General features: G+C 42.9%; 1 protein-coding gene across 8 annotated transcripts in view; it reads left to right on the top strand.

The window, feature by feature from the left end:
- Positions 1–27,937, top strand: part of iqsec1a (IQ motif and Sec7 domain ArfGEF 1a) — an 88,961-nt gene that overhangs the window by 43,708 nt on the left and 17,316 nt on the right. Inside the window, exon 1 of one of the 8 annotated variants that reach the window (XM_069723564.1) lies at positions 3,538–4,340. The exons of 4 other annotated variants lie outside the window; for them this stretch is intronic. In XM_069723564.1, the coding sequence (XP_069579665.1) occupies positions 4,264–4,340 (77 nt within the window). In that variant the 5' untranslated portion in view covers positions 3,538–4,263. Of the gene's footprint in view, positions 1–3,537; positions 4,341–6,956; positions 6,981–12,984; positions 13,073–24,914; positions 24,939–27,937 lie in introns of those variants that run through there. 3 more of the 8 variants (XM_069723572.1, XM_069723597.1, XM_069723583.1) reach the window with 3 other exon arrangements.

Here is a 27,937-nt window from a genome sequence, read left to right as displayed (position 1 = left end):
CCCCATTTTTTGTTCTCTTTGTCTTCGCCTTTCTTTTTTTGGTCTATGCTTTCTGCTTCAATACAAAGCCCAAACTGGAGGAGTGAGTCTGTACTTATTGATCTCTCTCATCCTTCATTTCTCTCTCTTTCTTCCTGGTTTTATGTCTCCCGCCCTCCTTCTCCTCCTTTTCTGTTCTGTCCTTTTTTTCTTCTGTTCTGCATGGCTGCTTCCAGGCTGGCGGCTAAACAGCTGTACTGTACGATCTCTGTGACACAAGAGCTTCTGCTGATGCAAACTGTGCTGTGCTTACTTTAATGTAAGATTAGCTCCCCAGAGCTCCTCTGTAAAATGATATTATCCGCCCTGTAGTATAAACTGCCATGCTCGTGAGAAACTCATGAGCTTCTGTGGTTCCGTCTTTGCTAGTAATGGTGTCTCCCAGCTGAGTGCAGGAATTCAGTTTTCATCCCAAACAGAAGAACCAAAACTGTGTGACACATCAGTAAAGAACATGTGCTAAGTGTTGTCGTTTGTATATCCTGATCATAAATCATCCCAATGTTTATACTGCAGTTTCTATCTAGCAGTCATAAACCACAAAAAAAATGCTGGTTAATTTTGTGAAGTTGGCAACTGGAGATCTGAGGTCTGCCAGTTATTGAATGCGTCTCTGATGTGGCATGAACGAGGAATAAATAATTTCCCTGTTGTTTTTGTGTGTTGATGTAGTCTGAGTGAATCAGCACGCCTGTCGGACTCCTCATTCCTCCGCTCACATCAGCTTATTGGCTTTGAAAACCTGGAAGCTTCTCCGATCTGCCACCAGGGGGTGAACTTTTCTAACACATTCTCTCAGAGACTGTCCTTCACACAGACCTTAAAATCAGCTCATGCTCTCTGTTATACTTCATGCAATCATGGGTAGAACCCATGAACTTACCTTGAACTTTTTCATCATACAATTGACCTTGTGCTAGCCTTTATTGATGGTTATTATGTGTAATATATAAGTGCAAGATAGCCTAACAAGGTACAGTCAGGGTTGGAATGAAGTTCATCTTTGGCCAGGACAACTTCCTCCATTTTTATTCTCACTCCTGCATCCTTTTCTTGTATTCCTAAAGCTTAGTAGGATTCCCTGTCCACTATACTTTTTTTTTACCACTGACCAGAACATGTTCTGCAGCAGGCCATTTTCTATTGAAGTGTTTTATTGACCGCACGCCTCCTGCTCAGACCGGGCCACGGTGAAATCCTCTGGGCAGCTTATCTGTGATTGACTGTGTCAGTCGCAGGGAGAAGTGATGTACCTTCACTATAATGCTCACTATCAGCCTCTATCAATGTTCTACAGTATAATACAGCAGCACAGTACAAACAATAAGAACTTGTCCTAAGGATTATTTAAATGAGGCCATTTATTCAGTTTGGCCGCGGAGTCGGTGGGATATCTCTGTGTTGATTAATCTTTTATGGAGATGTGTTTTGATCCTCCTGCAGTGTAATGAAGATTTTAGTCAGGAAAGAAAAAGAAGGAAAAATCTGTCACTTTTTTATATCCTTAACTTACTTTTCACACATATTTGCTTGCATTGTTTTCGTAGCTTTGTGTGACATTGACCTTGACACTGACCTCTGCAGAAATTCAGTAGTTTTCAAGGTCTGTAGTGAACACCACAAAGATGTGGAAGAGCATCAAAAATCCCAGTAGTGGTTTGAGGCATCTTACTAAGTCAAAACATTTCTCTCTATAAAAAAAAAAAAAGAAAAGCAATTTATCACTGGAAACACAGCGCCTCTTTCAAACGCTAAAAAATGTTGACTTCTGCCAGCAAAAACTTCTGATATGTGGATCCATGCATTGTCGTAGATACAAGTACCAGTTCACCACACGTGTGAACTTGCCAAAGTTTGCCACTTTGAACAATCAATCCATCTACTCGTTAAATTATAGCCTGTTGTGCTTGTATACACTCTTGCTCAGCTCTTTATCCGGCACAAAACAAGTAATAACCATGTGCTCCAATCAGAACCACTGAATGGTTATGACAGTTAGAGCTGTCATAATTGCTTCTCTTTGCCTTTGACAGACTGAGTTGCAAAGAGGGAACTAAAAGGGTTCTCAATCTGTCACGACCCACATGAGTAAATCATCACGATGAACAAAAGGCATTATGAGCTTTTGAAAGCGATGAAAAAAATATTCTTTAAGGTCTCTTACCTTTTAACTGCTCTCTTAATTGTGGTTGGTGGATTTTATCGAGCATTAGCCGCTAACTATAAATATCATCTGATAATCTGCTTTAAATGTGTCTTTCCAACAATTCCATGTATCCAGAGTGCAGGAATAGGAATTTAAACAGCAAGATAAGTACACTTAGGGACGAAGTGAAATGTTCACTCTGAGAGCATTTGTTTTTCACAGGAGCAAACTGAGATGAAGGGCACGGATAGAAAAGACACCGAGAGTGTGCGGTCACTTGATGTGAGTTGTGTGTGAATCAGGAGGCCTTAGTTTTTGTGACAAAAGACTCCTGAATGGTGTGTAGATGAATTCATTCCTCAGTGTCCCTGCTGTTCACACAGGCTCTCAGTATAGCCTTTGTGTTGCTCTATATCGTGGCTTGGGAAAACAGACGCAGCCCATATTGTGCCAGAAGTTGTGTGTGAAAAGAGTCGTGCGGTGATTGACACCAAACAGAGCTAACTATACCAATTAGTGTGCTAATGGTGAATATGCGCAGACATTGATATTGATGTTTGTATATTGTTGGTTGATGTATGCGTATGCGAGTGTACTTGTTTGTGTAATTATGTAGCATTGTCAGTGTTTGCGTGTTTGGACACTGACAGCGGCTGAATATTGATGAGAGGCCCTCCACGCCTGTTTCCCATGACCACTGGGACTGGGTGGCACTGCATCTCAGGCAGAGAAAGAACAGCACTGTGCTTGTGTTCAAATGCACACAAAAAAACCTCCAGCAAGAAAAGAGAGCCAACGTTTTATGTGTCTAAGTCTTATTGCTCTCCTTTAAACTGCAGCACATTTAGAACATGGCTCTTATGAAGACACACCGTTTTTTGATGCAGATTTAACAACCTGAAATAAAATTTGACTGCATTAACTCTACATAGCTCTAACGTTGCACCGTTCATATTTCAGCCTTACTGTTTAATTCAGCTCATGAATCATTTTATCGATCATAACTGAGCATTTGTTTAAGCAGCCTAAGAGCAGTTGTACTTCCCTAAAATGTTCCGATGACCTTGATAGATCAAATGAAGGAGAATTTTTTTCCCCTTTACTAGATACCGACAAAATCTGAGAGCACTTGAAGCTCATATTTATTTCAACAAAGCATGTGTATAAACGCATGTGGTCATACAACATTGCAACATCCCCTCCCCGCTGAAAAGCCGACCAATCGCGGGCTGCTCTGCGCGGCTCCCATTTGAAGCTTCAGTAGTACGGTAGTGTTGCCCAGCAACCAGAATCGGCACATTTCTGGGAGGTCCTGTGTGGATGGCAGCAGCTGTAACAGGGAGAGGGAGACAGAGAGAGCAGGAGGGAACGGATCAGGAGAAGGGTTCAGGAATAGGAGGAGGGAGAAGGTTCAGGATTTTGCTGGAGGAAGGAGAAAAGGAGGTGAAGATGGCAGTAAGCTGGAAGGAGGAGACACGCTGACAGCGAGAGAAAAGACCCTATCTGTCTCCTCGTAAGAAAGTTTGCTCATGCAACAGAGGAAGAGACAGAAGAGGAGGCCTTTGATGCTCCCTGTTGAGTCTGGGCTGGTTCAGACAGAGATGAGTGAGTTTTGGAGAATCCCTCCTCGTGTCTGCGCTCCTACACATTCCTCTACCTGTGCCTGCTGGAGCGGCGCAGAGCTTCGGCTGTAGCCATGATGTCTCGGAGGATCCTGGGCTGACGCACTGTGTGGAGGGACCGGCACAGAGGACACACTGACTGACCTGGATAAGAGTTAAAACAGAAGCGAAGCAGCCAACATAGAGCTTATTTTGGAGAGGCGGATCCCGAGCATTAATATTTGTTCCAAATAAATCCTAGAAAGGTTCCTCATAGGCCTGCTTTTATGGGTTGACGATGACTGAGACAGGTCCAGGAGTGATGTGGTTGTTCTGGGCGGGTTAAAACCACTCAGGCTGACGTCCATGCTGGGAGATTCACTGGCTGAAGAAATGAGCAGCCTCCTGCGCTCGTGGAGCCTTTTAACGTTGTTGGATTCCTCTGCTTTTCTGCCCTGTTGACCGTCTGAGCCGAGGATGTGGAAGTTCAAAGCGTTTTGCCTGGATTACTGGCATGTGCTGTGTTTGCACCCACACAACAACTTTTACAAGAGGTACGTTTAAAAATTGGCAGTAGATCATTTCTTACTAGCTGCGCTACGTGGTTTGAACAGCTCATTATTATCTGACAGCGTGTTGATGTTGCTGCCTCTGTTGAAGTGCTCCCAACATTCAGCAAATCAATGTGTTTTTAAACAGACTCTGGAAGAATGACTTCATCAAACATGGCTGATTGATAGAGAAGCAGTTGTGGTGCTCGGCTCTACAGGCTGACACACTGGCTGCCTGAAAGACATTATGCAGAGGAGTGTGAGCTGCCGGAACCATTATCACTCTCAGAGCGAACCAGGTTACAGCTGTTATTTTGTAGAAGCACTTGGTTAAGTAACTCAGCTCTTAGTACGACCTTGTTGGTGTCTGTTTAGCGTTGCCACTGCTGGAAAGGACGAGTTGAGCTTTTAATTCATCTCTGCCCCGCGGCGACCTCTCACCTTTCACCCATTGCATAATCTACGCCTCGTCTCGTGACGCTAGCTTTGCACCTTGCATCAAATTTAATGAATCTATAGTGTTTTTGATTTTTTTTTTTTTCTTCTTCTTCTTCTTCTTTAGCCTCAACGTGCCAGCCATGCCATTGGATATTATTTAATGTTTTTGCCGACATTTCAAACTGTAAATCACAGCAAAGATGCAACGTACACAGTATAACGGCTTTTCTTTGAATGAAACATGTTAAGAGGTTTTCACACTGACTTATATTCAGTTTCCAGGTATGTTTCTAAGGTAAACACTACTCTTTCCCCCTCTGTGCACATCACTCATCTCCCTGCTTCCGTGTGACATCATTTAAAAAAAAAACTAAAAAAAAACATAAACATGCCCATCACCACACAGATATGTGATGCTCCGCATTGCATGCATAGACTGCAGGTATTCAAATTGAGATGCACGTGGAGTCATTTTGCACATAACCATTGTCTGCTTAAGATGTGAAGAAAAACACAGAGGTAGTTTGAGTTCCCATGATGATAAAGGTGCTTTAACGTGTGGGTGGTCTACCGTGTGTCTGATGGTCTATAATCTTCAAGCTGCAATTTCTGCTTCAGAGGACCGTAGTTCTTCTGAATTGTTACCTCCCCTCTTAAACAACATAATTTAGATACCAGGTTTTAGAGCTGTACAGATAATAACTGCGGTGTTTTGGTACATTATCTAACCGGTGATGTTTGCAGAGGCTTCTTTCACGCCCATCCCTTCATGCAGATGTTTGATGTCTGAAACAAGAGCGAGCTGCAGTGTGAAGATTCAGGATCTGTGAAAGTCAGAGGCATCTGCCTTCTGTCCATTCTCTACATGCTAATGTGTTCACACGTATATAAACACACAGTTGTCATCAGCATTAGCCTTCTGAAGGTGAGAATACAGTATGTCCATGATTCATTAATAATGCATAACTGCGAGTGTTCTTTGAACGAAGGCCTCGAGGAATCCCCCAGCTGTAGGTGCAACCTCAGTATCATACGGTTATGGTATTATAACCAGTATTTTAGTCTATTTTTATATCATATATTTTTTTATTTCTCTAGTTCAAAATGACAGACTTCAAGAGGTTTGTGCTCAAATAAGTTCCCAATAGTTTATTAAATCTTTTGCTAACTGTTGCCAACAGCTGACTTCAGTCTATGAGTAAGAGGTTTTTTCGAATTATTTGGGACAATTGTTTATTTTTTTCCACACACTCTGAACAACTCATTATGTGTCTAATCCCACAGAGTTCCTGGAATATCCTGGTCACGGGGCGTAGCTCATTACATTGCTCTGGCTTCACTGTAACATAGTGAGATTGTCTCCAGGAGTGAGATCGTGTTGTTAAAGCAAGGTCGGCGTAGTAACTCAAAACAGCCTCTCCCAGCTGCTGAACTGGGGTTCACCCTCCCTCCTGCATGGCCTTCCCATTGAGAGCAGTGTGATTGTTGGACACTGGCCCAAGTATAACCATACACACAGGGACTGAAAGCCCTCATGCTCTTTCCATCTCTCAATCTTACTTTATTACACGCTCTCGCTCTCTCTCTTTCTCTCTCTCGTTTCACTTCCAAATAAACAAGCACACATCAAATACACAACACAGGCCCTGCCCATCACCACTGGGGAGCATGATGCATCCTGGGAGCAGCAGCTGAGTGAAAGATTGCATTGGACAGAACAAAAAGGAACAAAAGGAAGGGGTGTCTGCAGAGAAGCAAAAGAGGACTGGTGTGCGTTTCGATGTGGGTGGAGAGCTTTTGTTAAGAAGAGGGATGACTTTCTTCTGCTATATGTACTGGGCCTTTGCCTTACTTGGTCATCAGGCAGCTTGCAAGAGCAGCAACTCTGACTCCAACATAAACTGGGACAAGGGGAGCTTCGAAAAGGCACAGACAAAGTAACTTTAGCAGCGAAAGAATGAACTTCTCTGTGGGTTCTCTATGGAAAGTGAGAGATGTAAGCTGTAATTTGTGGTCGAGGAGGGAGTGAGCACAGGCTGTACTTCTTCTGGCTCTTTTAGGGGCAGTTTTGTGTTTTTGAAAGTTTTTTTGAAACTTCCTTTCGGTGCCATGAAAATTTTTTTCCTGCATGTCTGATGCCTCCGGTGATGTCACTGCTGTGTGGGACGCAATGTGGAAGTACTGCATTTCCAGCCGAACTATAAGGTAGGAGACCATCTGGCATAGACCAGTGTGGATGGCAGTGGCCTGCAGTATAAGTGGTGGTTGTCTTTCAGACTGACCGCAGCATATTTCTGACATCTTGACTGATCAAATAACATTCCTGTCTATAAGCTCAAGCTCGGTGGTTTCCTTTCTGGAACCCTGGAAATATTTTATCACGCAGCTGAAATAGGCAGAGGCAACAGTTAAGACATTTTCAAGGTCTTTCTGGGCATTTTACTTAAGACTTAAGAATAATCTGGCTTTTCTATTTTCATTTCCTTTAAGCTTTACCTTTGTCTTGCCATAAAGGACGGCAGCAGAAATGTCCTCTGACAAATCTCTTTCAGAATGAACTTGGAAATCGGGGCAAATGTAATTATTATTTAGAGAAGATCTTCACACTTTATTATTCAGAATCCATTGTGATGGAATTATGTGATTACACAAACTGTCCATTTAGTCTCTTCCATTGTGTCTTTGTGCTTTACGTTAAACCTGTGACCTGATTATAAAGATGTAGTCTGGAAGGATATTTTCCAGCGTGCTCTGTAACTCACAAAAACATACCGGTCTTTTTATGTAATCTTTTTTCGTTTTTCTCTTGGATCAAACTTTTATGTCTGCACACTGTCGAGCATGAAAATATACAGGGAGGCTCCTTGTCATTATGCTGTGCAAAGATTTTCTACACCTTAGATTCTTATCCATCACGTAACACCATCAGAGAGAAGACTGATCATCAGCCCCAATTTTATTCAATGGCCTTAAACACACAGCTCATGTCACAATGTTTAGTGACACCAACAAGCAGAAGTCCTGCAGCAGGTGTATTGATCTCAACATCATCATGTCAGTATATAAAAAGACCCGAGTGATCGAGATGCTTCACGTTGGGTAGTCCAAGTAGATACTTGACATCAATTTCCAACATGGAATGAACAAACATAGAAACTTATCAGTGTACTATCCTGCTTATACCCACGGCTACTTGCCAACAACATACCACATGTAATCAAAGTCAAAAATAAATTGATTTACACACACATACATGTAGTTGATTTAAAACATTATAAAATCTAAATCTAAAATAGAGTATATATGTATAACTGGTCTGTTTAATGAGGTCGGTATCGCTCTGTGACAGATTCAGCAGTGCATTCTGGAACAAACAACAAAAAAACACAAACAAGATTTTCTACTGACATTTTACAGCTGGAAAAATAAATGGAACATGCATGTACTGCACTTTCTTCCTGAAATATCTGCCAGAAGCTAATATCGATCAAAGCATGTTTGTGAATATATTTATTAACTGCCTTCCTTGCTCATCCAATTTTTACATTCCCACCGTCTCTTTGCTGTCTAGCCTTTAATATCTGTTGATGGAACATGGGGGAAGAAAACAAAAAAGCATGAACAGCAATGAAAAAAAAAAAAAAGCCATTGGAGGTAGTGGTGAACATCCTAAATAGGTTAATGCTAACCTGTTAAATGTAAGCGAGATAAAAGTACCAAGGCAATCCATGTATGTCTGACTACATCATAAATCCTTTAGCGGTGACACCGGAGACACCAAGGTGCATTTGATCTGGCTGGTTCTGTGAGAGTGTGACGACAGGAGCATTATTTATTTAATGTGTGTGGATCTGGAGCTTGTCAAATGGAGCCTTCTCGTCCCATAGTAGATCTCCATGGGATAGAGTACTGAAAGGAAGCTCTGTGGAACCTCATCTGACTGGACTGGGATATCAAACACCTCCTGACAGACCTGCGTTGCTTCATGATAGGTAAAAGGACTTTTGGGACATTAGTACAAACCGGCGTCGGCCTGAACTGTACCGAGCGCTCGTAGGTGACTAAACATAAGGCCTGTAGATAAAATGAGAGCAGACACTGACGCCTCTGTTGATCCTCTGCTTTGGTACGCTGGCTATGTGACAAGTGAGGTCTTTTTTGGGGGAGTTGAGCGTTGAGAGGAGCTGCTTGTAATGGAAAAGTAGCAACCTGCCAACGCGAGCTTGCAGTTCCACTGTGGTGAGTGAAAAAAACTCTCCATGGTGGAAAAGCTTAGACGTGTCTCGGATGGAAGCCGTACTCTGGTCAGAAATGGCAGGATGATGGAGTTATGAGGAGGCTGTTATTGTAGTTCTCAAGCTGCAGCTGAAATTACTGAAATGTCAACTGGTTTTGTGGCTTCCGTTTTTGGTTGTGTATTTTTTACATTGGGAGGGGGGTTGCTGTGGTTGATGTGAAAATGAGTCGCAAGTGTTCATAGTACAATATGTTTCCACTCACCTGTTTGTAAGTTTTATTTATGTGCTCGTGTCTGGCCAAATGCTTATCCACTAGAAAATGGTTTCACACCACAACACTTGGCTGGATTTCACGGAGATGCATCATTATGGTTGAATTATTTTTCACCAGGGCCCACAACAACAAAACGAGCCTGACGTACCTTTGTATTTTAGTTGATTAGAGGTTTACCTGATATCTAAAGTACTTTATATGTGCAGGCTTTTTCTGATCATTTTTTAGTTGCAGTCAGTGTCCACATACCACTAAATAATTTTCACGCTTGTTTCTCCAGAGGAACGTCAGCTATGTGCAATAATCTTTTCTTTATACTTGCCTGATTATCGTCTGTAATAGTTTGCCTACCTTGTTTTGCTAAGAGAACATTTCCTTATGGTAGTAATGAATGGACATGTGTGCTGTGGCCATAACGGAAAGGCTTGAGAGTAACCTACACTCTCACTGTGTCTTTAGCTGCTGCAGGGTAGAAACATTATGGGAGAACATATCAGGGACCATTGCCTCTGCTGCAGTATCTGCTGTTCATATAAAGCTGTGCAGCTTTTCAAATGCTAATCATCTGTGGAAGCTAGTTTGTTTACTTTAATGCTCAAGAATGGCACCCTCTAGAGAAAGCACATTTCATGTTCAGGGTGTTAAGTGCACACGGTAGAAAATATTGCCATGTTTCAATCATTTCTCCCGCTCTCCCTTTTTGTACATGTTGCATGATTGAAGCACGGCCACAAACATGTGTTACCTCTGCACTCCTCTGCTCTTTGTGATCAGCGGGGGACTGAAAGCTCAGAAGAAAAACAGCCGCTGTCTTTTTCTGTTGCTTTTTTGCTGTTATTCTACTTTTGATGACATATTCTTTTGCATCTCTTCACAGTGCCATGCCTGGAGAATAATGAGGGTGTGTGCTGCATTAACTTATGTAATGGCGAGCAAGAGGAGGGGTGAGATGGGGGGGGGGGAGCAGTGAAGGAGGAGGGGGAGAAGAGAAGAGTGATGAGCTCATGCTGCTGCACTGCAGCTCTTATAGACACACTCTGCACCTTGTGGTCTTTATGCCATGTGATATTGCACATGCACAGTTTCCATTTGCAATAAATAGTTTATTGATTTATTCATATACAAATGTGTTTGCAGGTGCAAACAATAAGAGATATGTCCATTATTGTGTGTAACAAGAAGCCACTTTAGCGTTCTGCTGCAGAATCTGGAGGCTGGCATTCATGTTTTATTGTTAATCTCTCTGAATGGGAATTTGTGTGTGTACACTGTCCTTTACCTGCATCACTGTTGGTAGAGAGAGCTGATGCTCAGCTGTGAGCAAGCTGAGCCCCCCGAGCTCAGGTTGGTAATTGCTGCTAATCCACCAACTCTTTTCTGTGACAAAGCAGACCCTCATTATCCAGAGTGTGTTTTGATTTATGTCAGAAATGTGCGAGTTGAGTTAGGGTCAGGGGAAAGGGGGACTTGATAATAGCACGACGGCGCATCTACTCTATAAAGCAGAGTGGTGCCTTTGGGGGTTTTCAATTCTGTCAGCCTGCTGCGCATACGTGAATAAATGGATAAAGTACTGCTCTTGGCAGAGGACTAAACATTATAAAATACTGTCCAAGATTCTCAATGCTAATATCAAGAGAATGTAAATTATTTGAAGGAGCTGTGTGTAATTTTTTACTCAAAGTTGATTAAAAGCAGGATTTATTTGAAAGAAAATGTATCAATTGACATTTGATTATGATCTGGATTTTACCTGCATGCATAGTGTGTCCCATACTTGTGAAATTAGCACATGTCCCTGTATGAGAGGGAAATATCCATGCAGTCATGGGAGTCCGGGACTGTGGCTGGTAAACAGTCATTAAAGTTAAATGTTTATCCTGACTGGACTAATTGCCGTGGGCTGTGTGTGTAGGCCCATGCGTTTTGCATGTCTTCTGCCAGTATGTACGGCGCTTCTTTTTTTTCCCTGTCAGCCTTAGCTGTTGCCTTGACAACTGGCCTCAGAGATTTGTGCACGTGCATGCAATTGTGATAAATCCTTCTTTCAATCTGAGAGGCACCGTCCATAGAGACATAAAGATATGTTTTCATGTTTTATGAAGGTGTCGATGCTTTTTGTCCCATTCCGTTCAATAAGGGCCAGTCAAGACTGCAGAGTAATTTCTGACAAATGAGACGAGGAGATCAAACCTGCCTCCTCCTGTAGACACGAACATGTCCGCCTGCTGCTCAAATGAGCTCCCTCGGGAGCTGAATAAAGTTCCTCTCCCTCACTTTGTGTAGCCCTTGCTCTAACTCCTTTCTTCCTTTTTACAACAATAACCCTCCCACTGCTGCTCTACTTTACATCAACTTGTTTCCTTGCCCCCTCTTCGTGAAGATGATTGGAGACTCTTTTTATCAGTCATAAATCCCTAATATGGAACCGTACGGCGGTCTTCGTACAGTCTCCTGTACACCAGCGCCATCTGTTGGTAGAGAGACCGCAGGACAGAAAACAGCCTCAAGGACTGAGAAAGTCCCCCGTGACTACTTGATAGAGGTCTTATGTTAATCTCCCTCCTACTGTGTGAACAGTCCGGGGCCTTGGCTGCATTCTTCATAAAGAAACTGAGAAGACGTCAAGGTTGCTCGCCTGTCAGTGGCCACACAGTCCACCGATTCTGGCGTTCCACTGTGAGTGAGTCAAGGGCAGAGAGCTAAGAAATTAAACAATGGGAGATAGTTTAAGTCAAATAAATGAGCAGACCTGAATTCCACTGTGAGTCATCGGCGAGGGGAGAGAAGACAAATTAAGGCAGATGGGGGCTCTCGCCTTGTCTGGAGTCCCACAGAGGCTGCTGAAGCCTTGTAGCCTGTTTTTCTGGCTTTTCTCCCAGATAGCTCCTGTTCAGATTTTCTGCCAAAGTTTACTTAACCGTTCGGATATAATAATGATTTAACCTGGAAGCAAAAATCATTTTTTGTTGTTGTCTTTTGGGTGGTTGTGAAAAATCTGTGATCTCATTCTTGAATTATTCTTGCAAAAATGAGTCGAGGAACAACGGGAAATCTATCGGCTCACAGTTTCATTTTTCATTTACCCACAACCGAATGTGTGCTAACTTCTGAGAATGTCTTCTCTTACTGAGATGATTTTGTCCGCCGTGCAGAACTGGACAGAACCGGCCAGTGTATGACATAAAAGCAGATGACATCTCGTTAGACGACCTGTTATCTAACTTTATTTTAGGATGTGTTCTGGTTGAGAGCTCAAATTTCCCCTCCAGCAACACCATGTGTCCTAAAGAGGGAGGAAAAGAGGAAAAACAATCTGTGACCTTGCAGAGCTGCAACACGCAGGCTCCGAACATGTACCCACTGAACCACGGACATCAACACAGCAGCTGAGTAAATGACCACAGACAGAGGCATGTTTGGAGGTGAGAGGGAGAAGACAGCTGATGGTGGAAAGAGAGAGAGAGAGAGAGAGAGAGAGACTGGCTAATGAAAGAAAGGGAAAGATTCCAAGAAAGAGTTGAGGCTGTGAGAAACACTGTTGAGTGAGGCAGGGGGAGGGTGCTCAGCGTGCGGAGAGCCTCCTCTTTTCATTGACGTTGAGGGGAATATGCTGATTAGTGGAAAGTAAATCAGTCCGATGGAGGTTCCCACTCTGCCTGACAGAGCCACTGTGGCTTTCCAGTAACCACAGTCACCTTACCTTGCTGTAAAGAGCAGTCTGTCATCAGAGCCCGGATCTTGTTTCATACAGTATTAACCAACCCGGAGACGAACTTGTGGAGGTAGGTGGGCTCTACTATGAAGGTGTGTGTGTGTGTGTGTGTGTGTGTGTGTGTGTGTGTGTGTGTGTGTGTGTGTGTGTGTGTGTGTGTGTGTGTGTGTGTGTGTGTGTGTGTGTGTGTGTGTGTGTGTGTGTGTGATCTCTCTGGGTCTCTATAGGTTCTGTATCGGAGACAACAGCTGTTTACATTGTCCAGCCCTGTAGGTGTGTTGCAGGTTGGGGAGAATGCCAAATTTGATTAATGTTAAAATCATTTATCATGCAAAAATACCAATCCATGAGGGAATATTTATTTTCAGTTTTATTATGTCATTTTGAATGGAATGTGTTTTTTTGGACCTTTGTCAGATAAAACAATTGAAGACATCATCTTAGGCTCCAGGAAGCAGTGATGGAAAATGGTCATTGTTTTCTGTCTTTTTATACAGTTTCTCAGCTAATTAGAAAAATAACAAACTGATTGGTAGAAAATGGAATGAATGAGAGAGTTAAAAACGGTATTTTTACAGAAAGTATGCAACATAGAGCTGCTGAGGTGCTCGTACACTGGTGACAGGTACTAATGCCACTGCACTGTAGTCTGATGTCACTCACCCCGATGCACAGTGTCAGGAGGGAAGCAGAGCACAAAGGAAGAGTTGTTTGTGTTTATCGCTATCTCTCTCTATCGCTATCTTCAGAGTCAAAATAGATCTTTATAAAGATATTGAAGCTCGGCTTCAATTCCAGGACTCAGAGAGAAGCTGAGGACCAAACAACCTGTCTGAGTTCACGCTTTTGAACTGGCCAAAACCTATTTCCAATCCCAACATCTCTCTGATTGACAGCACATTCCTGCTGATCGTGCTGACCATGAAGCACATCCTGTTTACGTATTTTCAATGAAACCTATAGCAGGACCTTTGATGGCTGAAGACCAGTTTGGACCATTTGTTTATGAAGAGCCTTCACTTTGTCCATCCAGACCTCGTCTCATTAGGCCAGTCAACAGAATGGATGGCTTAGTGAGGACATCATTAAAACCTATTAGATGCACAGAGCGTGAGATGGCTTCTCCCTCATCAGTCTTAGCGAACGTGAGAACGTTGGTCGGAGAATACAGACCTTCACTGTATTGAATGCATGCACACTTCGCCTTCTCTTTACATCGCATGCAACTCACCCCTTCCTCTTTGTCCGTCCCTCAGTCCATTCCTCTCTCCTCTTTCTCTGCCCTGTGTTTACACGCCATCAAGTCTCACGTATTCTTATCTTGTCCCGTTGCAGGACGTTGCTGAGCTACAGTGTATGGTACAGCAAATAAAAGCTAGAATTCCCTTCTGGGACAATTAGGCAGCAGCTACGAATCTCAACAACTTCTTATTACACAGAATTCCTCGGTGTTGCGTCATTAAATGCAATGTAATTATAAAAATGGTGAACTGGCTTTTCTGGATACGCTGCTCATTATTCTGCAATGGGCCCACATGGGAAACGGGTTAAAATAAGATCTCGAGGCTGCTTGAACTTGATGCTGAGAAGCAAGTTCCTCCTGGAAGCATCTACTTCATGCTGAACAGATGTGTATGCACTTGAACCGGACAGCAGACAACAATGTGACCTATCACACTCACACGGGCCCTTCTGTGGAACTCAAAGCGATAGAAGCTGATCTGTTAGTACTCAGCTAAAAAAAAAAACCACATCAACAGATTACACAAGGAAAAGGATCTCATCCTGTTATCAGGGTTGGTTTGAGGATGTCCTGTATGTCCCTCCTGCAGAAACTGCTTCTCTCAGCTGTCACCGCAAGATTATTGTGGTATGTGCTGTACAGTTTACTCAAAGTTTAAGAGAGGCAGTTGACCTTGTTTACACAGAGGATTTGTTGAACAGCAGCAATGACGAAGTACCCAGAAAGTTTGACGTTGACTGACTGGACTATGTTACCTTCGATATAACAGAAGCCGTCACAGTGTCTGCTTTTCTAGGTAGTCACCTAAACTTTGCACTACCCAAACCATTGTAGAGGTAGGAAAACATTTTCAGCAGAAGTATTTTCAGTGGCATTTCATAACTGGATAAAATGTTCAATATGCTTTATAAAATCCGAATCACTTAACTAATAAGAAATGCCGGATGTATTTGCTATTAAGCTAAATGTGGCAACATGAGTGCCCCCTGCTATTTACCAATAACAAAAGAGGAAAAAAGGGGCAAAAAATGCCAGACTAGTTTGAGAGATTTGCTTTGCAAGGCCTTTAAGGGGATAGTTGGACATTTTTTTTGGGGGGGGGGAATTGTGCTACACTTTTGATCAGAAGATCAATACTATACTCATGTCTGCATACTAAACATGAGGGTAGAACCAACAGGCAGTTAGCTTAGCTTAGCATAAAGATGATAAAGAAAACAGGGGGTAATTTAAAGGAACTAGTGTGTGTGTCACTTTTAAGCATTTGAAGAGAGCAGGCTAACTGTTTTTCACAACTTCCAGTTCTTAGGCCAAGCTAAGGTAATCTCTTGGTAGCTGTAGCTTTTTATATGAAAGCGGTGTTGATCTTCTTATCTATCACCTGGTAAGTAAATAAGTTTACCAACTGTATTTGGATCGACAATGAAACCAATTATTTGAATTTAACCAGACTACCAACATTAACTGTCTCCTAGCTAATGTAGGCTAAATTAAATGCACCACTATGGCTTCAAATATTCCTTCTTAGTGCTGATGTGTACTTACTACCTGCACTCTATTCATACCTGGGCTCGTCCAGAATGTAAAATCAGGACTCCAGACCTGGGAAAAAGATCTGCAATTTTACAGATTGAAAAGAGTGTCTTCTCCTCCTTCCCATAGATATCCTTTTTCCACATAGTAACTTGTGTCGCCCGAGTTCAGCCGAGCCGATATATCAAAATGTGGAAAAAGATGAAGGCCAAGTGAACTCCTGGAATTCAAACCGTATCTGCACTGTAGAAGCAACTGGAGGAAATAGACTCCACCAAGAGAAAAACACTCTCATTTGGCCAATGTTAATGTTTATGTCAGTCATAGATTACCGTGTGGGTGAGGGAATTACTTTCTACTGATACAGCCTCGTGCTTTTTTTTTTTTTTTTTTTTTTTTTTTTTTTTTACACACCCCTGAGGCTGGACGGAAAGTTCAGTTGATTAAAATGACAGAATCAGTCCAGTCTATTTCATGAAAAGAGACAAAAACCAGCATATTGAAACACCAGTCTCTCTGTTGTACCTTTGACTTCTGGGGAAAAGTAGGATCCCAGAAAATGTGAAGTAATGAGACATCCTTTTCATTTATGTTGGAAGTGTGTATCATGGAAAACAAGATTATTTGAAGGTGTTCTAAAAACCCCAAAGTAGTGTGTTCACTGCTTTCTGTATTGGTCTCCCTGATAAGATCCCTTCTGTTAAAGCTGACATTATTACAGTTTGTGATTCAAAGATCCAGCTGCATAAGGGGCTGGTTTGTTATCTTGCGGGCTCAGAGAAGCAGGACAGGGGCCTCTAATAAGTAATTGAGGGGCTACAGATCGATAGGCCCTGCTGCCAGGAGAGACCTCGAGCTGTACTAAGGGTCAATAAAGCAGTAAACTTTATGGACCGTACATCAAACCTCCAAGGAAATAGCCACAGTAGCAGACAGATTTACTTTACATTTGAAATCCATTCCTTTGCAGTTACGGGAATTCTGAGACTCTTTTGTTGCAACCTTTGTGTTGATATAGAAGTATGCTAAGGGCAGCTGGCTCTTCTTTAGCTCGCTGCTGAAGGACTCTTGTTGTTATTGACTTCCAATGTGCACGAGAAATCCATCAAATACGCTTTGGTTGTGTGTGAATTAAATTGAAGCCAAACATCATTAGTCACTGCCAGGTAGTTTGTCATAGAGATGGCAAATAAATCTATACGCCTGTGTGTGACCCCCTTTTCTTGTAAATGCCTGGGAAACTGTCCTATGTGGAGGTTATAGGAGGCCTTTAGAGAAATGGGACAATAAACACAGCGCTCTGTAACCCCTCCTAAAAGGGTTGTTAGCATGAATTTGAGTGTGCTTGTTATTCCCAGCGTCTCTGTCGCTCTGTGAAGCCAGGCCTCGTGTCCTACCCAGCCTGCCTCAATATATTGAAATATAAGATCTGCTGACTTGCACCCACCAGGTCTTGTGGAAATGTGGTATGAATGGAACTTGCACACTCAGGATATCTTGTTCCACTGGAATATGTCAACATTAATCCATTTCTCAGCAGTCTCGTGACCTGCACAAAAGGTTTCCTCAGCTTCCTTTTCAAATTTGTGAGGAAAAGGACTGTAGATTGAGAATGACTGCTTTATCTCGCTGCTTTTGTTCTGGGATTGATTGCTTCCTGGCTGTCTGTGCGGGTTAGAAAAAATGATTGACTGACCAGTTAGTAATTTTCCTTCTTTTATAATTTCTTAACTTTTGGCTCACCTGTCAAGATCCAAATACCTTGACATGCATGTCTCCACAAATACATGCACAAGAGGGAGAAGGCGATCATGAATTATTTCTCTTTTAATTCTGCCTTCATTGTTGACAGGCTTCCAACTGTGGCTTTCAATGAATATTTAAATCACTGTTGGGAAAACTTCTCATCACATGTAAACTTATCTTGAGGTTTCTCATGTTCTTTCATCGATGACTTGGTCTGGAATTTTCTGCTTGGATGTGCAAAGTTTTTCAACGAAAGGAAAAAGAAATCATAGCAGTCAGGACTTCCTTTAACAACGGGGATCCTGACACAGCAGTTTTGCTCCATTACTGTCATTATTGGTCAGCCTGCTTGTCTCTTTGAGACAAAAATAATCATGGAATTAGTTCTTACTTGATGAAATATAGCAGCAAATCCACTTAGATTTGCTTGTCAGCACAATGATAATGTTTCTTGCTGATAAAGCCATGTTCTGAAGTTTGAATTATTTGGATTGATAATTTTTTTTTTATGCTGTATTTAAGTTGATTAGATGACTTAAATCGCAACAGAGCCTACCTTGAAATTAAATTTATCTTTACAGTAAGAGCTCCTCTGTGACATGACATGAATTTCCTTATATGAGAACTGGATCTTTAAGTGACTTGATAGTATTTGCACAGCAGATTGTGATACTCATAGCTGCCTTTATGGCTCCACATTCGCAGTCAATCCTCCAGGTTGTGTGGACTTTCTCCTGAAATAACATTATGCTTCCTGAATAATTCCTTCCCTGTCAGCCTAATGAGGGATATTAAAATGAAATATGCTTTTCACTTCCAAGCGCCGCAGAATCTGAAAGAATACATTCAAATTCTTTATGATACTGAAATTGGACATGCTCAGGATTGTGAATGTGGTTTACAGGTCCCCATAAGAAAACAATTATCATTTGGCTGTCTGACATATTGACACGTAATGGTCGTCACCGCAGGGCAAACCTTTGTTGTTCCGTGACTGTTTCCCCCGTATCAAAAGACTTGGGAAGCGTGAAGGAGCAGACAAGAAAAAGGCTGCCTTTAAGTGCAATGCCAACACAAACAGTGACTTGTGCCAGTGTGGATGGCCGAGCTGGGAGGCGCTCCTCGAGGCTGCTCGGGGCTCAATAGCCGTAGTGTTTATATGCTGTGGGCTTCGGATGCCATGGAGGCACAGTTGGCTGTGCCAGGGAAGGACGGCAGAGCACAGCAAGTACCTGAAGGCCTGGCTGTGGAGTTCAGGGCTGTAGGAAAACAAAATGAGCCCAGACTCTGCTAAAGTGATCAGACAGCTGGGTGTGGAGAGGTGAGGTGGAATCCGTATGACTATTATAGGATTGTAGAGGTTTCTTCCCTTTACCTGCTTCTCTTCAGCCTTTAATTCCTTACTTCTAATGATTATCAGCATCTTCTGAAGAAGATTTTCTTTCCATTGTACAGACAAGTATGTACGTATCTATGCTCAATCATATATTTAAGAGCATACATGAATCCAACACTTTTGTGCAATTAGCATGTCGGTTTGTCTGCTGGAAACTTAATCATCAGCTCTAAACCGCAACATAATTTCATGTTTGACTGCTAATGAAATCTTGTGAGTGATTTGAATGATTGAGCAACACAACATGTTCGAGATCATCAGCTATTTATCTGATCACTGATGCGGCTGGGGATGAATGCAATCTGATTGAAAACAGCAATTATTCTCGCTGTAAGCCTTCCACTCAATGTACCCAGTTCAATGATGTCATTTAGCTCATGGCTCTAAAAAATGATTGCATTGCCAGACACACAAACATGCACATACAAGTGTACACGCGCGCACACACACACACACGCACACACACACATAATAATTTTAGGAACTTGTCTGGTTCATATCAAAGGACAGATATGCTTTTTCTTTTTTTCTCCGGGATAACACTGATGGGGTGTTCCTGGAAATCATTTCTGGAATCAGGACACCAGAGAGACGTGATTTTGAAAGTGTTTGGCTGATGTTATACAAATTGGGAGTCTGTCAGATGATTGATTGGCCACTGTGGCGCTGTTAGGCAGGAAGGCAGATGCTTTGGGAAGGTTTTTGGGCTTTAAAATGATTTAAAACTGATGGAGACCTCGGAATAAATTGTAGTACGTTTTTATTCTGAAATATGGATAGTCACTTTGTATGTTCAGCGTTTAAAAACCAACACTTGCAGATAATATCCAGCTGCTTACACTTACACTCGTTATTTATATTCTTAAAATTTAAATTAATCTTTGCAATTAGAAATGAGAAGTGATTTAAGACTTGTTAAAACTAATCTTTGCTGTGCCACATTCCCTTGACCTGTAGCACATGTAAACCACAGGGCGCTCTCTGTGTGACTTGAGACAGGTGTGAGTCGGCTACTGCCTCAAATAGATTACTGCAACCCCTCCCACATACCCCCCCTCTCCCTCACCCACCAACATCTCTGAACCAGAAAAAGCTGGTGTCTTTGAATAACCCAGCTACCCTCCCGACTCACAGCCATGCTTTGACCTCCTGCTGAGTGACATCACTGCCACATGTCTGCCCCCCAGGCCCAGTGTGCATGTCTTAGAGGGCATGTAGTATCATGTCTGACCAGTGGGTGGCGTTGTCCCTCTAGAGAGCCCACTGTGCGACTGCCAGGGCTCTCTCAGGTCTGTTTTGTCACTCAGGCTGCTGGGCTCCTGTGGTCATCATGAGTATTTTTACCCATTGTGGCCTTTGTCACATTTACAGTCACGGCTGCTCTCGGCACTAACCGCTGGAGACACTGTCTGAGACTTTCGCTCTTTTCCAAGTGACCTCAAATTTTTACAGTGTCATTGAAAACTGCTGCTCATCGATGTGCCACAAAGGAACAGATAATGAGATGAAATCAGCAGGGTATTCAGTGGCCATTCTGTTGCGTTAATGTGTATTCTTTTGTCTTGGTCTTTACAGCATTGTCTCCCTCACAGTGTTTACCAGAGCGTGTCATCTCACATGGGTCTATTTTTAGCAGGGGAGAACTGTGCTGTAGTATGTTTCTGTGCTGGGGTGGGGTGGGGCTACGGTGAGGAGCTTCAGAGAAATATAGCAACTGGGAATGGAGTGCGCTGAAAGGAAAATATTGTAAATGGACAAATAGGGGCCGCTTCTAATAATGGTAACACAATATATAACCTCTATTTGTGTTTTATAGACCATTAGAGAGAGAGAGAGAGAGAGAGCATACATGTGCGTACAATCAGGAGAAGTACTGCTCTGGATCCCATGAAATGATTTTTTTATAGAAGTGCAAACACTGAAACGAGTACACAAACATGTGGTTGAGTTGTAAAGTAAAGGTTTATTTGGTTTCCATAGGAAGGGTGTCATTTCATTCCAGCGAATTCTCTGCCCACTCAGTTTCCAGCTGGCTGAGACATGCCCAGGAACAGGCCCTGGATGCCCACATTCATATTTTAGAGCAATTCAGTGTCTCTCCACCTGACTTGCATATGTCTTTGGAATGTGAGAGGAAACCAGAGGACACCCACGCAAACACAAAGACAACAAACACAAAGACTCCACCCGGGAAAGACTGAGGAGCAAACTTTCTTCCTGTGTGTGAGCTAGTTACTTTAACACTCAGCGGAGGCCTGGATGTCATTTACATCAATACAATACGCGGGTTTAAACACAAGTACACAAGTACTGGCAAAACTATGATTAAAATCAGTAAATTCTTGGTTAAATGTGCTCAGGCTTTTTGGCTGAGCAAAGGGACCTCCTGGCAAGCTGTTCCCCACTGCATTCAGTCACAATACTAATTTAAGCCGATGGTCTCATGGTTCGAGCTTTATATTTAGTGTACAGACGTGAGTGATATCCATCTTTTCATCTATCTTTTGATGAGAACGTAAATAAGGAGCGTATTTTCCAAAAGTACTGCCTCAAAGAATAAGTCAACAAGCGTGCAGTTACGTGCTATTTCTTGGTTCTTGGCCGTTTTTGATCAGACACTTTTTTTGTCAGTGCTAAAACAATATTGTAAGGTCAAATATATGGTTGTGGGGAAGGAATATATCTGGGGTGCTCACACTTCATGTCAAAATAAAACATTTGCTTGCTTTGAAACAATGTTTTGATGTAGAAAAATTCAAAAGTCATCCCCACGGTTCAGACTTTGTTTTCCACGCGTCGGGACAAACAGATTGTTTCTATCCACACTGGATTTACTTTCCACTACTTATTGCAGTGATGTACAAACAGGAGAAAAGAGAAAAGCCTCTCAGACATCACTTGCCACTGATGATCTTTGATCATTCCCATAGGATCCCACAGGCAACACATCTGCTCCAGCTTTGCTGCCAGGATGTGATGAGCAGAGGCAACATATCCTTTAATTACTCGTATTTCAGCTCTATTTATACATGTGCTGCCAGATCCGTCTTATGCACAGAAATTCTTTGTTCCTGAGAGTTTACAGGGAAAACGTGTTTCTTTTTTCCCCTCCTATACAAAGTCCTCTGTGTTCACAAAGCTATCCCGGGCCACTACATCTCATTTAGTATGCTGTTGTATCAAACTATGACATCAGCCTGGTCTAATTGTTTCCAGACGCGGCGAGGGCTGAGCTTTCATTTTATTTTCCGTATCTGCGTGCAGGTCTCAGCCAGCTCAGCATTCAGCAAAAGCAGATAATGAAAAACCGTGCATGATGTCATGTAGACAAAGCCTGCTGCGCCAAAAATCTTTTGACCAAGTTTCCAGGAAGCTATCACTTTCCCCTGTCATTTCCTTTGCTGTCTTTGCCTCTGCTCTGTCTTTTTTCATTGTCTTTGCAATGGGAAACTCTAGTTTATTTTTTCTTCCCCTGATAATATTCAGGTACTACATCTGGGAATGCACCTGATAAAGGCGTTTGTGTGTCACTGACCTCTTTGGCCTCGTCCCAGGTGTAATGTATCTAACTTTCCTTACTCTAAAACAAGAAGGAAGAGGAAAAGAAGGGAGGGCTGTGAAACTGAAGGGGGACGGGGGACGGGGGTTGATGGAGTAGGAGCTGAAATGCAGAGAGACCATATGTATTGAGTTGAAGAAATGGCATTTTATGAGCAGAGAATGGGCCTCTGCTTGGAATTCTCAATGACATCATTGTGGAGCAGTGCAGCCAGGACTCTGGCGATGGAGTAGGCCTTCACCAAGACGGGACGACTAGACTGGATCGTAACACTGGAGGAAGAAGAGAGAGACAGGCAGTCAGAAAGAACTTTTACAGCTCAGCTTTACCCGGAATTCATCTGATTAGATCATTTCAGTGGAGCTCTCCTTGATGCTTAAACTGATGGTGCCCCTGAGCCTCATGCTGAAACAATCATAACAGACTCGAGGCTTATAAGCGTCACAAGCTTGCTTTCAAAATGAGACCCCGATATTACTTCATATCTCATTCACAAACAAATAAACTGTAGTTAGCTGCTCCCTGTGGTCCGCCAGCAAAACGAAGCCTGCACTGGGGCTAGCATCTAATATCGCGCACACATTTCCAAACTAAATGCCTGCCTCCGTGTGTGCCTGCTGGGTGAAGATTGACAAAATGACAGAATAATGAGGATGCAGGTTTTATTAAAGGAAGTTCTCAAATGGCTTTTGTTCCCCTTGTCGTCTGGGTTTCGGTGAGCGTGAGATTGCGTGATAGGTGTAAGTCGAGTCAAGTATCTGCAGCTCCACGAGGCGTTAGCAGCTGTAGCCACCAGAGTAACGGGCCATGGTCCCAAACTGAAATAGATCACTCGGCCAGTTACTGTCTGTCTGCACGTCATCATTCTGCCCGAGTCACACATTGCAAATAGGTCTGCGCATATCCCTGGCTGTGATCCATGACACATGCATGCTTACTTTTTCTCGTTAAGTGACTCTTTCTTTTGCTTTGTCTCTCATTCGGCATCTTTCATTTGAAGTCTCGGATGAAAACAGTCCAGAGAAGAAGGTGATCATTTTAGGGGGTTCAGGCCTATAATTAGAAGAATTCAACATCTCCCTCTGTAGACTGGTCTGTGTTTGTGTGGATGATTGGTGTCCCTGTAAACTGGCTCCATATGGGAGCCATTCTGCTCTGTTTCCTGTGCCTGTTGTCATTAGATAGAAAATACCTTTGACTTGGGGGCAGTTTGCCCCAACCCCCTTCTCTCAGAGGGGTGATTAGTCTCTGGCCTGTCTCAACAACACTGTGAAGTCCAGAGATGAGACACTGTCAGTTCAGGGTCTGCTGCATGTTTGAAGCCGGGCAGAGGTCCTGGTGAGCTGATGGTGCCATACGGGGCGGGCATTTTATGCAGTGTAGCATTATCCATGAAATTAAACGATGCTGATTTGAAGGAGAATGAAAATAGAAGGGCTGAAGTTGGACAACTGCAACCTTACTGTGATTTTCTGCTGCAAAAAGGCACTGAATCCTCGCTGGTTCTTTTCTTAGTGCACATTTTTAGTCACTTCTCAGCCCTGAAAGGGTCTATTAATAGAGGTGCTCCCTCTCTACACAGTGAGTCCTTCTTCTGTCTAAAAAGGGCTAACAAAAGCTTCCTGAAATTGGGACACTCCCAAACCCCGTTCTCTTTCTTTGTGCCGTTATCTCCTCATACTTTGTCCTTTTACCTTTTCATCCATCTCATTCCTGTTTTTTGTACTACACCTATATGCACCTAACTGGATCGAGCTGCCACAGTGTCCCCCTACCTCTTCTTGGTCTTTGCCCCCTTTCTTTATCTCTCGGTCCTAACCCTGGCTGTGTCGAACTCCCCTTTTCATGGTTTCTCTGATAACATGCCTGAAAAACGAGATTTTCTTTTCCCTGTCACCTGCTCCCTGGTCATTTGTGTGTCTCTTTCTTGCAATGATTAGTGTGCTACAGGAGGCATCTCAGCCACTTCTCTCTCTTCCTACCCAGCTTCAGAGCCACCACACTTTCACACCCCCTTCCCTTCCCTGCACCCCGCCCCCTTCTATACTGCTCTGGACCTGGCAGAAACTCACACTCCCCTGTCTCCCAGCCTCCACCCCCGTACACTTCTCCCAGCACCGAGGACAGAAAGAAAGAGAAAAAGAAAGAGCTCCATTTGTCTGCCAGAGATTGCAGACTGCCCCTTAGCTCAGACCATGTACGCCTACCATCCATAGGAAGCTGCTCTCGCAAGGCAAAGAAATGAAATGGGAACGTCTGCAAGGCGTCTGCAGAGTGCTACAAGCAATGGCAGATGGCAGTTTTGAGATGTCTCTGTCTGTTAGAGGAACCTTTTAGGCAGTAATGGGGACCTGCTAATGTTTGGACGACATCGTCTTGTGAGTGCTGGCCAGCATGTGGTGTTTGCAGTGTAATTCAGAGAAGACCCAGTCGCTGCTGGAGCTGGAGCTGAATGGCTGGTAAGAGCAATAAGAGAGTGTAAACTGTGCGTGTTTGTTTTCGTGTGTGCGGGTTTTGTCCATTGAATGAGGACACACACCTGGCTGTGTTTAACAAACAGAAGAGAGACAGAAAACTATGTGTTTGTGTAAAGAGCACCGATCATGTATGTTTTTTTGGGTTTCACATAATCCACGTTAGAAGATGACAGGAGCACGCGAAGCTTTAAGCTTTAAGATCAGGAATTTAAAAAGTCTGGTTAGTCATTCCAGTTCTGAATCCATTCCAGTGGAAAACCGATCATGTCACCTCTGTGAGTCACTGCTATCATGCTGTGTTTAGTCTTACTGAACAGAATCCATCTGTGAGCAGGATTGGCCCCCTCCTGCTAGGTTGAAGGGCATTCCTGTGGTGTGCGGTGGCCCTCCCACTTACTGGCCGTGCTATATCATAGCAGGATCCTCAAGGGCAGGTGCTGAACGAAGTGTGGATGATAGCTTAATTATTTATCACTGAAAGACAATGACAGTGGCTCTGTTGTTGTTGTTTAAGCTTGACAGAAGGAAGGAGGGATGATTTGATCAGACAGAATGAGGCCTGACAGTTAGTATTGATTTCTGATTACTTGAGGAACAAGTATGCGGATGGCGTCTACAAACTATCAGCACATTTGTCACACTCGCATTAGAGGAGCGGAGTTAATTTGCTGCACTCGTGTTGTCTTACAAAAAGCTTTTATTTCAGGTCTTTTGAAAAACCTGAATGCTGTTAAAAAAAAAACAGGAGGCTTTTTGTAGTAAATATTGGTTATCTGTCACTTATTCGTCAAAATATTACAACTGTTTATCATCCTCAGTAGGTTTGCGATTGGAGTTCTCAGAGCAAACAAAAAAGCTTTTTATCTTTATAGATTGCTATTTAAAGTGTAATTGCTAGGGCAAAGGTTAGATTTTTTTTTTTTTTTTTTTTTTTTTACTTGCAGATGGGAGTCAGGTGCTGTCATTCAGCAGTAAGTTGGTTTCTGGTGAGATTAGGTGCCAAATGACAGTTTTGTAATAAAACCCAGATCCTAAAGCTCTTAAACTGAAGTATACAACTTACAGTAGTTATCAGCCGCGAGCCTTATGAGACTCTAGTCTACTATATACTGTCTGCTACAAACTCTCAAGGGCGATACTGTCAGTCTGCTGGCCTGCGTAGCTTTCCAGTTTGCAGCTGTGTCCAACTATGAATCCCAACTCGCTCCTCTCTGTGTTTTTATAGCCGTTACAAAAATCATGTATTAATGAGCCTGCTGGTCTTGAAATTATGGATACACCTGAGTGTTTACTGGCAAGCCCTCCATTTAATGCCGGACTTCCTTTATGTGTTGCTGCGTGTGGTCTCCCAACCTTTTACCTGAAAAAAACCCTGCTCGCTCACATCTGTGTGCTGTGAGATATGCTGCGTGCATCTGTATTTATGAGCTCTCTGAGTCACTTCGAAAAGAGAGAAAACATCTGCTTTTGTTGTGCTTGGAGCACATGTAGGCACTGCGTGTGGGGTGAGCAGTGTGATATAGAAGTGCTGTTTGATTTTATCGGACGGGTTTGTTCCACGTCTAATGTTTACATATACGCATAAAAAACAAACTCCTATAAATATCAAGGTCATGTTGCATTTGTGTTATCATAAATACCCTCATGAAGTTTGATAGAAGTCCGATTTTTCCTCCATTAAAAACTGTTGTAAACAAAAATAAACGTCATGGAGGAGAGCCTAGCTACTATCTTGACTGCAGTTTAATTAAAAAAAACTAAAAAAAAACTGTAAATGTGTTTTTCGGTGACATTTATTTTAAACATACATGAGGCAACTGGATGACTCAGTTTTCTGTGCACATGCTCACACTTCAAGGAACCATCTCATTACTTAGATGAGGTAATTGGATTAAAAAAAACAATCTCCCTGTATTTTCCTGATTATTGTTCATCTTTACCCTTGAAAGGGCAGACTGATGTCAGGATTACATTCATGTCAGAGTACTTTCAAAAGTGAGGGGTAACCAGAATGCTGGAAAGATTTTTCTATGAACACTGAACATAGCTTTCGAGTTCACGATTGAATTAGGCTTTAATTTGGTCCGTAGACTTCTCTGCGACTTCGTTTGGGAGTTACGCTTTAGTTCCACGCTGCGTCTCTCTCTTCCTCTGGAACTCCAGCCTGCACTTCATTAGCCTTCTTCTATTCCCAGAACTCCTGTAGATGTGACTCCTCTTTTCCGGGATGGAGGAATGTTTCTCCCTCAGGTCCGACTGATGGAATGGGTTGAGGCCTGGGCAGGGGCCTGGGCCTGTTTGCTCAGGATGTGTTGGGAGGGAAGGAGGGAGGAAAGAGAGATCGTCAACCCCCACACCCCTCAAATCCCATGGATCCTGTGGCTGAAAATCACTGCCAGCCGCGCTGACGTGCTTATCCATGCCTTCATTGGAACTAACGGGGGCTTCTAGTGGATGAAGAGCCACATGGAGGAACAGTCGGTGCGAATATTGTGGTGCCATTTTCCAGGGATGTACAGTCGCTACCAGAGAAGTGGTCCTCGAACGATCATTTGCCTCCTCCCTCACCTCTCAACAGGGGTTCTACGCTCGTATATCATAGATACAACATGTTAATACAAATGATAACATGCGTCCCTTCTGCCTCTCCTATGGATTAATGTCATGTAGCTTCCTGCTCTGCTGTCATTCTCTCCCTCTTTTTCCCTCCAACATCCTCTGCGGCATAAAATATCGGCTCTTAAAATGCTGCTCTCTTCCTTTTCCCCCGTTTCCCCCCTGCAACTGACCTCACTCTGTACAGGATTCAATGACCTCAGAGCGAAAAGTACAGCAGCACTTATTCTCCCTCTCTTTCTTCCATGTGCCCGCAATCACATTCTGTCTGAACACTTGGTAGAAAGTGAAGCAGAAAAAAAACTAAATGGACTAAAGGTGCTGGCTTGCAGGTCCAAGTAAAACCATCACTGTACCTGTAGTTT

The sequence above is a fragment of the Brachyistius frenatus genome, unplaced genomic scaffold (assembly GCF_029030835.1).
Source record: "Brachyistius frenatus isolate BFR_SWC_R1_liver_20210118 unplaced genomic scaffold, ASM2903083v1 Contig_6, whole genome shotgun sequence".
NCBI lineage: Eukaryota > Metazoa > Chordata > Actinopteri > Embiotocidae > Brachyistius > Brachyistius frenatus.
Note: the sequence above shows the minus strand (reverse complement) of the source record. Positions and strands in the feature narration are given on the sequence as shown.